Source organism: Phalaenopsis equestris, unplaced genomic scaffold, assembly GCF_001263595.1.
Source record: "Phalaenopsis equestris unplaced genomic scaffold, ASM126359v1 Scaffold000770, whole genome shotgun sequence".
Lineage (NCBI taxonomy): Eukaryota > Viridiplantae > Streptophyta > Magnoliopsida > Asparagales > Orchidaceae > Phalaenopsis > Phalaenopsis equestris.
In genome coordinates, this window is record NW_018165210.1 from 96089 (window position 1) to 109080 (window position 12992).

Sequence of the window (12992 nt, forward strand, 5' to 3'; positions counted from 1 at the left end):
TGTTGAAGAACATTGGGGCCTTGTGATTCATGAATAGAATGAACTCGCTCATCAACAAGTAATGACTCAAGTGATTAAGAGCTCTCATAATAGCATAGAACTTGTTGTATATCAAATACTTTCTCTTGGACTTATTGAATTTTGCACTGAAGAAAGCTATGGGATGTCTTCCCTGGCTCAATGTTGTGCCAATTCCGACATTAGAGGCATCAAAATCTACATCGAATAATTAACTGAAATCTTGTGAAGTTAACACTAGGACTTGTGTCACCTTCTCCTTCGTGGTATTAAAACTGATTTGGGCTCTACCTCTGCCCACTAAAACTTCTCTCCCTTCACAAGCTTGGTTAGGGGAGTTGTAATAGTGTTGAAGCTCCAGATGAACCACCTATAAAATGATGCTAACTCCTAAAATTTTCTCAGCTCGTTATGGGGGTGTTCTACTCACGATTGTTTTTATCTTCGTAGGGTTCATCTGAATACCAACACCAGATACAATATAACCCAAAAAACATACCTGCACAGTCATGAAGTGGCACTTCTTCAAGTGGACATATATTTTCTTCGATCGGGGAATGTCGAAAACCCTCCCCAAATACTGCAAGTGATTCTCCTCTGAGCTGTTCTAGACGAGGCTGTTGTTGAAATAAACAACCTCGAACTTCTTAATGTAACCTGAACACCTGATTTATCAGTTTCTTGATTGTGCTAAGTGCATTGGACAATCGAAACAGCACGACGGTCCACTCTTACAACCCATCTCTGATCCTGAAGGTGGTCTCCCTTTCATTCTCGGACCTTATTCTTTGAAAAGATGCATGTTGCATAACTATATCAAATTAGTTGCAAAACTTACAAAAAAAGTGGCCCTTATGCAAGAACATGAGACCTATCATGTTCCAAAAAAAGGAAAAAGTACATGAGATTCATCTGTGTGTGGTAAAAAAATTACAAATAATTGTCGATTGTGCACAATGGTATGCAACAATATTTGTTCTTCTATCAATATGCTCGAATAAGACTTGTCTAAAATGTGCTAAGAAGGCATGATCTTCACAATCAAGTGGCTTCTCCTTCCATTGCTCGTTAGTGTTGGTTTGTTGGATGGCAATAATGATATTGTGGTTATCACCTTCAATAATAATCCCATTCACTTCAAACATCCAAGGCTCCATAATGCTTTTTAGGTTTTGATTTCTAGTAGTTTGACTTGAGCATTGCCCAAATGTTCAATTTGCTTGTTGGTAGCCAAGATTAAATTGCCTTTTTCATCTATTATGGTAGCATCAATTCTTCCCACACGGGAAGGTAAGAGTGCCCCATCAATGTTGATCTTTAGTCAACCCAGAGGTGGGGAACACCAAGTGGGTGAAGGAGACAATCACAACGACTGATTAGGGTCCTATTGCTTCTGGAGGTGTAAGGTTTGTGTTGAGAGGACAGTAGTAGTCCCTAACTTTCTTCAATCTTCTTAGCATTTCACACCCTCCAACGTTGATAGATCAACTTGCAAAGAATAAAAGCTAGTCATGAAAAAGTGTTGCCCGGCTCCTTGATGTGCTGGAAGATGTCGCACGTACTAAAAAAACTTAAGATTTAAAAGCCCCATTGCTAAAGTATGCTAGTGGCTTCTAAGAGAATTTGACACTCCATGATGATATGATGAATATCTTCTTGGACGGTGCAGCCCCAAGGGCATAATGTATCCTCTGTGAGATCCCTTTTAAACAACCAACAGTTGGTCAGCCTTCCCTGTAAATTCTACACCAAAACAAGCTTTCTCTAAGATGGACTTTTAGCTTTTATATTAGTCAAATCTGCAAATTTTGTCTTCGATGGTAGCTTCAAATGCAAGTATAGTCATGATTTTACCAACAAAACTGTGAATGAGTTCAATTTGGTCAAGGGGAGTTGTATATGGATTGGAATGTTAAGAATTTTTTTGCATAGTTCTGTCTCAAAGCATCTTAGAAGCTTATCAAGGTCCCATTCTTGCTTATCTATAATATGCGAGATAGTTCTCATTTTGATCCGATGTATCCACTGCATAGATCAATCTTGTAAAAGACTACGGCTCCATATAACTAATCTAGTAGGGCATCCAGGCGAGGGACAGAGAACTAGTATTTGATGGTGATCTTTTGATAGCTCGACTATCGATGTACATTCTCCATGAGCCATTCTTCTTGAGTACCATTAGCAAGGGAATAGTGCACGGGTTGGTATTGTCTATCACCAATCCCCTAGTAATGAGATCCTGCACTTGCCACTGTAACTCCTCTTACTCTGTTGGCCTCAACTTGTATGTGGGTCTGTTTAACAATACTGACCCTGGGGTAAGATCTATGGCATGATAGATATCCCTCTGTGACAGTAAACTCTGGTAGGTTGTCGGCCATCACCTTCAGCAACTCGGCTAAGAACGGTTGGACTATCTCCAGTGGACCCGTATCCTCCTCAGTCCTCCCTCAGTCCTCTCTAAGACGACTAAGGCCAGTGTCACTGGGACTTCCCAAACTGACTGCAGAAAAATGGCGCACCTTAGGCTCATCCTCGATAGATGTAGTCGTGCCTCCAAAATCCTTGATGGGTAAACAAATGATGTGTTTCCCCCCTCCATGAATGTGTAAGTATTCTTGAACCTGTCATGTTACGTCTTATGATTGAATTGTCACGATCTCCCCAGCAGGATTGGGCAGGCGTTCATGGGCACCGCATCACACCACTCCCGATACTGTAGTTGATCTGCAATGAAAAACTTTACCAGGCACTGTTGATCCACTTGCATCTCATTTTTTTTAACCATGCTAGAAAATAGGATTGTGAGTGTTTCTGTGTTGCTAGATTCGGCTTCACCATGTAAGAAGAAACACGTTCTCACAGCTTCCTTTTTCAATATTGAGGCCGCAAACTTTTCCTCTCGTCGTACACCTAGTGTGAAAGATACTATGCCTCAACACAAGTGATCCCTCTGTGGTTCTTCTGCAGAACTTTTCTTACAAATAACATTTCTCCATCTCTCTGTATCTCGTATTCTTGACCCCGATCCTCAACTGCTTCTTCATCAATCTTTTCCACCATGGCACCCTGCTCGGTGAATGACACCACTCAGCTCTTCAGGTAGCTGGAGGCGAAGTGGCTATATCTATGACATTGGAAGCATTTTTCAGGCTAGAACTATAGCGGCTATACTACTCATTTTAGGCTTCTTCTGACTCTGATATGCACTATCAGTTTCCTGTCCAGACCTTCCCACTCCTCTAGTCGTGCTCCTGTTGGGGCCTCCAATTGTGGGGGGTTGTTTGAATTGAAGTATCTCTACTGGCTTCTGTTGTCTCACCAACTTTAGTGCTAAGCTTTGCATGTCCCTTAGTGTCCAATAGGTTTGCAATTGTATCACGTTATTGATGGTGACTTTCAGACCTCTCAAATACCTGGCTATGGAATGTTATTTTGTCTCTTTCAAGTTCACATTTCAAATTAAACTAACTGCATAAATTTTTGTGTATTCCTCCACTGATAGATTTTTCTGCTGTAGGTAGTGGAGCTTCATGAAAATATCCTGGCGGTTGCGCAAGGATAGGCATTGTCCCTGCATTTCTTTTATCTTTTCCCAAGAAGTGATTTTATCTCGTCCTTTTGTCTTTCCCTCTTCAGGTTCTACCACCACAAAGAGACATTCTTTGTCAGCTTGATGGCGGCGAGTTTCACTCTTCTATCATCAAGCACATCTATGTATTTAAAGATCCGCTCAACAATCTACATCCACTCGAGAAAATCTTTTAGATTCATCCTCCCATTGAAGAGCAGCAGGTCTGTCTTATCTCCCAGATCGATGTGCCTTCTAGTTGGCACTTCCTCTCCAGGCCTCCTTTGATACTTAGTTGTCACTTAAGAATACTTTCGATAAAAATCAGGAAAAATTATCTTCAAGAACTTCAAAAGGATATGATTTTTCAACGAAATCGGACAAAGAGGTGTGCAAAAGGGAATGATTCAAACTTGGAATATTTATTGTAGAATCCAAAGGAGGAAGAGCTAGGGGATGCCACAGATCCAGAGGAGATCCTCGGCGGCTTCCCAGTCTACCCTATGGTTTGGCTTCAGTTTCGAGGAGAAATATTCAAGTGTTTTATCCTGTCAATTTTATTTAATTGGGGCTTACATTAGTGTGAAACGATCACGCAAATTGCCTGAAAGATATGAGGATTTAGGTCGTAACGAACGACAACCTCAAAATCCTAAAATGAGTTAGGGCTTAGATCGTATAGCAGAGCTATGCAAATGCCTAACAAAAAGGTTGAGGATTTATGTTGCAATAGGCGAACAACCTCGAAATCCTATGGATTGTTGTTTTAATTTCTAGGGAATGGATGGTTGTCGTCAATAAAAAAGTGTGGGGTGTTGGGTGAGGAGTTGCCCGTAAGAAGTAGTCGGCCACCGGAATCGAGATCTCGTCGCCCCGCTTCGGAAGGACGTTTTAATTTACATATAGATTTAAGTTTAAAATCAAATATGAAAATCAAACTGATCCCATATTTTTCATAGTTTAAATGAAAGAGCGTTTTGCCTCAAATCCTGTATCCATTCTGAGGGATAAACACAAGACTTGAGGATGAGACTCGATCAAATAAACTAAGAAATACATAACGTCCGTTTGGTCTGCGAAACCCTTTTATTTGCCGTTAAAACGGACGTCATGTATTTCTTAGCTTATTTGATCGAGTCTTATCCTCAAGTTTTGTGTTTATCTCTCGGAATAGATGCAGGGTTTGAGGCAAAGCGCTCTTTCATTTAAACTATGAAAAATATGGGGTCAGTTTGATTTTCATATTTGATTTTAAACTTAAATTTATATGTAAATTAAAGCGTCATTTCGAAGCGGGCGACAGGATCTTGATTGCGGTGACCGACAGCTTCTTACGAGCAACTCCTCACCCAACACCCCACACTTTTTATCGCCGACAGCTTCTTTTTCTAGGAGTAGTAGACAGAAAGGTCCTACGGCTAGATCTTAGGCTACTCGACCGAAAGTGAGGTCAACAATGGTTTAGCTGGGAAAGACATGTTCTGCTGTTGAAGATTGTCATGCTGCCCACCGCGCTAGTTCCAAGCTCCTTGTCGTGACGAGTTTAAGTTTTCTAGGGTGTCCAGTTATGATGTCAAATCCAGCGGCCCTATGGTAATAGTCCTTTAAACATCCTATAAAAGAAGGCATGCTTAAGGCTATATAATATAAAATGTGCAGTACAGGACAAACAGTAGGATGCAAGTAGAATGATAGCAGATAGAAACCAGAATAGTATAACATGCTGTACAGGAAGAACAGTAGTGTCATGCTGCCCACCGCGCTAGTTCCAAGCTCCTTGTCGTGACGAGTTTAAGTTTTCTAGGGTGTCCAGTTATGATGTCAAATCCAGCGGCCCTATGGTAATAGTCCTTTAAACATCCTATAAAAGAAGGCATGCTTAAGGCTATATAATATAAAATGTGCAGTACAGGACAAACAGTAGGATGCAAGTAGAATGATAGCAGATAGAAACCAGAATAGTAGAAACAAGAATAGTATAATATGCTGTACAGGAAGAACAGTAGCAGGTAGAAACAAGAATAGTATAACATGCTGTACAGGACATTGCTGTAAATGTAAAGCAAACCTGTACGCCCGTGAGATCCGTTGTTTCTTAAATATAGCAAATATAGCAAGCTGAAATGCATCGCAAAAAGCGAAATCTGGAAGAAACGTCATCCAGGAAATTCGAAGAAGAGTGTAACTACGACTCAGGACAGAAAACTCGAGAAAATCAACGAGAAGAGACTCAAGTAAAAAATCCTAAAAATCTTGGAGAAATCCCAAAAGAAAGGAAAAGAAACACGAGTGCCCTGTCCCAAAGTTTCGAGAAAACAAAAAAAATTCGGGTAAGGGGGACCGTAAGCACTCATGTGGGGCTAGACTCGGATATATATACATACTCGAGGGTTCACGAAGGCTACTGGGTCACCCGAATGTATAGAACCCGTCACTCGTCTACAAGTGTGTCTTGAACCTCACCTAGAGGGCTATTTTCCAGCCTAAACAAGTATTCGTCATGTGGACAATCAATTTTAAAATGTATTTTAAAATTTATGTTTTTGACATGCACATAGCGCTAAAAAAAATCATCAAATTTTATTTTATAGCGAAAAATATATTTTTATTTTTTGAAATAAGTTTTAACAATTTATATTGTCCACAAGTCGATTACGCTGTCGGGCGTGGGACTGCCAACCACCTGAGGAGGTTCGAGCCAACTCCCGCTAGACTTATGTCGGTGAAGGATATCTTTATCTTATTGTTCATCAAATACCTGTATCTTAATGTTATAGGATAGGGCATCATTCTGCTCTATCTTCAGTGTGCTTTTATCATCACCACCCTACGCCTCAAAACAAACTACTTGCGACCTTACTTGATGGTTTCACGTATAGCAAAAGACTATACGCGGACACGTATGCGTCGGACATAAGCATTGAAAACCGAACCAAGAAGCAAGGAAAGAAAAGAACAAAAATGGGGTGAGAGAGAGGAGACACTGATCCATCTAAAATACCGAAAAAGAGAGTAGATCAGTTCTCAAAACTCCTATCGAAAAGACCTGGAAGAGTAGGGCCCAAGGTCTTTCCTAACAAACATAAAGGATTACTTTGCGCTGATTTTTCAAACCCTAAAGACATAAGATTAATCAAATCAACCAAATGCTCTCCCAAATAAGGCTTGCAAATCCTCCAAACCCCAAGTTGATATCAAAATCTCCCAACTCCCAAATTAATCCATAGTCTCACACATCAAACAAACACGAAATTTTTCCAATGCACTGAGGTGTAAGACCCACGGCCTGTATCAATAGAGAAAGGAAGATAGCTACCAAGCTCCCTGGCCCAAGTGAGGTAAAGCCAAGAAAATTCACGGGTAAAAGCCAATTTCAGCACCATCTAGCTCTAGACCCGAATAAACTCCCACAGGTGATTTATGGCCAAGGCAAAACAAGGCCAATATAAAAGAGAGAGACCCACGGTTAGGACTTAAAGAAGGGAAAGACTCATGGCCACGACAAACAGGGCAGTCCAAACCAACTCCAAAGCATTGTAAACAAGGCTCACAGCCAAGACCAAAGCCAAGACACGAGGCAAAGGGAAAGGGAAGGCTCACGGCCTAGGCTAAGTTCAAGGCACAAGACAAAGTCCATGACTAAGGCAACTCAAATTCATTCCACAGGAACTCTAACATACGCAAGAGAGTGTAAAATACCATCAATCTCTTTGGAATGACACATTTGCTCTCCCCACGATCATCCAAGCAGTTTAAGCCCAAACAAGGGAAGCTAAAGCCAGGTCCTCATAAAGCACAATCAGAACTCACCATAAAGCCAAAACAAGTTCCTTAAAGTTCCAATGAGAAGCTTAAATGTGTTAAGATAATACTTTTAACCAAAGCAAAAGCCAAGCTTCAATAAAACCAACACCCAAATCTTCCCAAAATAAGAAACCGAGCCACCAAAGCGAGAAAAAGGAAGAACCCCCAATAGGCAAGAACCGAGATTCAACACAAAACCAAAGTCAAACCAAGTTTTTCATCAAATTCCAGACTAGTTAAAGACCAAATCGAGCCAAGCAAGGCCAAAACCCGAACCCAGCAAGGTCTTAAAAGTTCAACTGCAATTGAGATTTAAAAGTTAGGCCACAATGAGGGTTAGAAAAATATTCCCATGCCTTTAAGGTATTCAACTTAGAACTATCACATGCTTTTAGTGAAAGTGAATGAAAGTTTCACAATACATACACTAACATGCTCATGAGAGGAGCCAAATTATTTCAAGGCCATCCTTTTAATTGTTTCTAATATAAATATGCCTCAGAAGTTAGGAAACATGCTATGACTTCAGCACTTTAGATAAGCAAAGTAAAAGAAAGAATTAATAGCATGCCATATTGCTTAACCAAATCTAACTTCTAGCACCACACCACAAGATCATCATCAGAGGCTCGACAAGGCCATAACCGAGAGCCAGTAAAGCACGGAGAAAGGGAGGGAGAAGGAAATACACACCCTCAAGCTTTTAAATGTCATTCCCACATAACAAATGTATAAAGAATAAGTTAGAACATATTTAGGAATGAGGCAAATAGTAATCTTTCTATTCTAGAAGCCAAACTTTCCTCCCAACAGTGAGAACCTAATTGAAGCACTAGAAACTCAAAAAAAGAATAAGGAAGAAGAGTGACAGAGAAACTTCCTCCCCATAACAAATTTTCGGCCCCTTGAAGCTTCACAGAGGAGCTCTGATATACACTAAGGGAAGAAGAAGCCGATGATTGAAAAAAATTCCACAGAGATCGAGCGCAGGGGGGGTCGGCCATACTGTTTGAGGCTCAAAGAGCCCACGCCTACGAATGATGAGGCGGGATGGGTGACTGCGAGAGGGGAGTGCAGGAATTTTTGTTCTCATGTCTCGAGCTCGCGGGGTCACGCGAGGGACCACAGCGGCTTAGGGCAGAGGCACGAGCGAGAGGCGGGCGGGGGGGGGAAACACTAAGGGAAGAAGAAGCCGATGATTGAAAAAAATTCCACAGAGATCGAGCGCAGGGGGGTGTCGGCGTAATCTCTTTCTCCAAAAATGCCCTCGCGAAGAAACAAACATCTCTCATAAGCAAAATCGACGTTCCAGACGTGTCGGCGCAGTCCGTTTCGTCATCCGGAGTCGTTCGAGCAACCTCGTCGTCGATCGAATTAAAAACGCATCGCAATCCAAATCCTATCAAGATTTCAGCTCGAATCGATTAAACAGGACGGCGAAGAGTGCAGCAGCGCCAAATCAACGAGTAGAGTCAATCCTAAGGCCGACAGTCTTATAGGAATGCTCTCTGAGTTTCTTCGGAGTAGCCTTACTTGCTAAGCAATAACGGTCAAGACTACTACATGGAAAGTCAAGTCGAGCGAATAAAAGTCTAGAATTGCTAACGGGTAGGACTCCTTTACTAGTTTTCTAGGAGTAGTCAACAGAAAGGTCCTACGGCTAGAATCTTGGCTACTAAGGAGGGGAATCAACCGGTCGAGGTCAACAAAGACCCAGTTTATTTTGAAGCTTGTGTGGAACCCGTCAGTCCTATTTTGACATTGCTGAACCTTGAGATTTTAGTCTTGCTTAAATCAATCCATTTGGGCTTCATCAGAGTTTGGAGAGCCACCTGACCAACAAGCATTAAGTTTCATGGTGTATTATGAAGGTCCCTGGTTTGAATAATTGAAATAGTCTTTGTTTATGTAAATGGCAAAACTAAACTTCTCCAGACTCTATATTTGCAGGAGCTCCGTGCATTATCTACACATTTTTCTTAAGCATTTTATTCAAACTAATAATGCTGAAAGCATATCGGAATGTTGGATTTGAGCTTGTCCTTAAAAGAATCACGTTAAGTACTATATCTTATTGCACTTGACAGTTCTCTATCAAATTGATATCTAAACCAGAACCAACCAATCACGATTGTATCTTCACTAAAATGTTCAAATTGTAATTATCATGGTCTTTCCAAATTCAATTTTACAAATACGTTTAAGTCAATTTTTATGTGAAAGTATTGCCACTGCAAGTTTATCGGTTAGAAACATGTGGAGCGGAGAGCATTGCTGGAAATTGTTCCTCACTACTTAACCTTGTTATAGTTAGATCTCTATTGCTTAAATAACTTGTTGTGTTGAAGGGTTATAGGTTTCATGGCTTTTAGGTAATATCCCTTTGTTGGAAGGTTGGATCTTGTAGAAGTGGTCTCTCAGGCATGATGGAGGTATGGCACTGCGTTATTTATTCTTCTTGAATATTCAGGATTCCTCATTAGGTTATGATACCTTTCACTTAATCTCTTAGGTTGCAAAGGGTTATAGGGAAACTGAGAAGGTTGGGTTTGCACAAATTCCTCCAGGCATTGATCTTTATATATGCCCTCGCAGTGACGCCATAATAACCATACTCGCTAAGTATGGTTTTTTCAAGGGAATGGCTGCAGTTGAAGAAGATCAGGATTCATTAATTGGTTGTGTTGTATGGCGTAGAAGTCAACCATCCACAAACTATGTCTCTAAAGATACAATGGAGAAGAAAACTCTCCTAGAAGAGCAGCCCCTCAATTCAACTGGACTATCCAATCAAGGATTGAATTCATCAGCCATGGAAGCACATGAATGCGCAAAGAAACAAGTTGTGCCAAGTGAAACGGAATTGAAAGCTGCTTTGGACCTGCCTGGTTTGGAGGCTGGCACAGCCACTGCTCTTAGTGATACAACATCCATGATTATTGAAAACAAAGCTGCAGTTTCTAGTAGCAATTCATATTTCGGCAGTTTTCAATGTAGTGCTGTCCAAACAATAACATCTTCAGTCCCATACAGTTGTCCACTAGTTCCAGCTCAGCAGAAAACTTCTGAGAAGCCTTCTTTGAACTTGTTGCAGGAGAATATGCAGCCAGCAGACATTAATCCTCTCCAACAAAATTCAGGAACAAATGAAGTAGTTCTGGTTTCAGACAAATCTTCACAATGCGTTTCACCAACTCAAATGACTCCTGTATTTATGCTGGGAAATTCTCCATCAAGTAGTGTGTCACAAAGCCTTGGAAACTTTGGCTTTGGTCCAGCTCCAAGGCCCAGGCCTTTAGTCCCCGTAAATTCCTCAAATTTTCAGTTTCAGCCACAACTGGCGCAGAAGACTGATTCTAGTGCTGGAAATGATTCAAACTGTGCTGGAGAAAATCTTGCACCAAGCCTTCAAGCATCACAGCCTGCTCTTCCAGGGCCACCTCCTTTACCGCTTGAGCTCCTGCATGGACTTCTCAAGTCAAATGAAAATGTACCTCAGGTAGTTTGTCTCATGAAAATGCTCTCTTGGTGTAATTTCTCATGGTAAATTTATACTCAGAAAACTTCGTAATTTAATGTATCTTTTCAGGCTATTATTAAAGGAGGAAAGCTTCAAGATGAGATTCATACCATGCATCATATGGTAACGAGAGGGCTTGCAGATGTTTTGGAGACAAGAGCACCTCCTCTTCTTCAAATTCAGGAAACTTGTGATGCGTCCAATGGTGATGGAAAAGAAGAAGAAGAAGCTGATGATGACGACCTCCCAGAATTTGACTTCAGCTCTGCTTGCGGAGAACCAGAAGGCCCCACTAACCGATTTCCTGGATGGACTCAGCAAACTCGTTTCCCTAATGCACCTCCACTAACTGGAAAACCCTCATTTGAAGCACCATGGAGCGCAGGTGATCCCGCTTTATTAGCTACAAGGACAGAGTCCTATAGACCTATGCCTTCACCTTTACCCAGCAAATTATTACATTCCAATGAGGGATTACCCCATGCCAAAAACTTTGGGAAGTTCATCACTGACAAGACACTTTCAACTGAGGATTATCAGTTCAAAAGCCATTCAAGCTGCCTTAAAGAAACAAAGGAAACGGGTAACAATACGAGGAATGGTTTTGGTTTCAAACGCAAAAGCATCTGGGATGACGACGATGATGACATGCCAGAATGGTGTCCCCCAGACCTAGAGCTTCCCAAGCAGCCACTGCCTAGTGCAACCACTAGTGCAAGGCTGCTGTCAGGAAGACCCCTCCCTCCTCCAGACACAACAGCACCAATATCATTCCATCCTTGTCAAAACCATGATTTACAGCAAAAATATCAGCCCGGATTGCTTGGGCCATGCCCATGCCCTATCTCAGATGCTCCAGCTGGTGGACCAGCGCAGACAAAACCTTTAGGTGAATTTGAACGGTTTAGTAATCCTTCTAAGCCTCTTTTGGACTCTCATCACAGAGATTCATTAAGGCCTCGCACCAGTAAATTTAATAGAAAGCCACCTCCTTATGCAGCTGATGGCAAGCGGCGTCGACGCTAAGCCTCAAGTTCAGACCCTCTGATTGTTTTGTCTTGGTTTTCTACTTCATTATGTGATAAAGGTTGAGATCAATCTGTCACTTTCTTATTTTCACTGTAACCACTAAACTGGCATTTTCTTATTTGCAGTAATAGTGTGTGCTTTCTTCAATAGAATGATGCCATGTAAATATAACCGTTAGACCAACTTCTCTTACTTGTGCAAACGCTATACATGAAACTCCTACTTCTCTTTGTTTTGGTGAAATTTGGTGGCCTAAAAGTGGTTGAAAGAATTATGCAGGGAAGATTGGGAGCGCTGAGAGAATTCTTAAGAGTGATATGAGAGACAAAAAGGCCGGACAAATATCTCAGAACAACTAAAGAAGGTCCTTCATGTCAAAAAATTATTTATGTTAAGTAACTTTGAAGTTCTAGCCACTCCGTGTCGACTGCCAAATCCTTTACATTGCTTGATTGTAGTAGATGGAGGGTCAAAGGAATTCAATTGAAGATATTCAGTTGATTTTTTTTTGTCACTAGTTTCATGAGGGTGCAGAAGTGCAGACTGTCAGGTTAACTTAATTTTATGTTGGCTTTGATGGTGATTATACAATAATGTTGAAATTTATATTTATTTTATCAATTTTGGCATTTAGTTTATAAATGGTTGCCAAACAATCATCATTCTTCAGTCTTCATTTTTAATTGGGAATGAAGTAAATCTGAAATATATGTTTAAATAGTAGATATGATGATGAGGGGTTCTTAGCTAGATAGCAAAGTATATCTGATATATTTGATAATTAAGATGTTTATTTGAAACAGCACATCTGTGATCAACAAATAGCTTTGTGTAGACAATTTTTTAAGGAAATTTAGTACTAATTTAGATAAAATGTCTAAACTTGCTAGCATTTGAAGTAAAGATTTCTTTTTCTTATCCAAGGAAAAGCTATTTCTGCCCAAACAACATGACATATAAATCTGAACGTCAACCTGAGTTCTTACATCTAAACAAACTTGATTGAGATGAAGCCACTTGTTGAATTTACCAAAGTGGCATTCATATTCT

At 40.7% G+C, this 12992-nt stretch overlaps 1 protein-coding gene across 4 annotated transcripts in view; it reads left to right on the forward strand.

The window, feature by feature from the left end:
* LOC110031121 overlaps window positions 1-12475 on the forward strand; it is a 102463-nt gene extending 89988 nt beyond the window's left edge. For all 4 annotated transcript variants that reach the window (XM_020734182.1, XM_020734183.1, XM_020734180.1 and 1 more), the window contains 3 exons: window positions 9766-9825; window positions 9906-10892; window positions 10983-12475. In XM_020734182.1, the coding sequence (XP_020589841.1) occupies window positions 9766-9825; window positions 9906-10892; window positions 10983-11939 (2004 nt within the window). In that variant the 3' untranslated portion in view covers window positions 11940-12475. The remainder of the gene's footprint in view (window positions 1-9765; window positions 9826-9905; window positions 10893-10982) is intronic.
* Window positions 12476-12992: the final 517 nt, after the last annotated feature.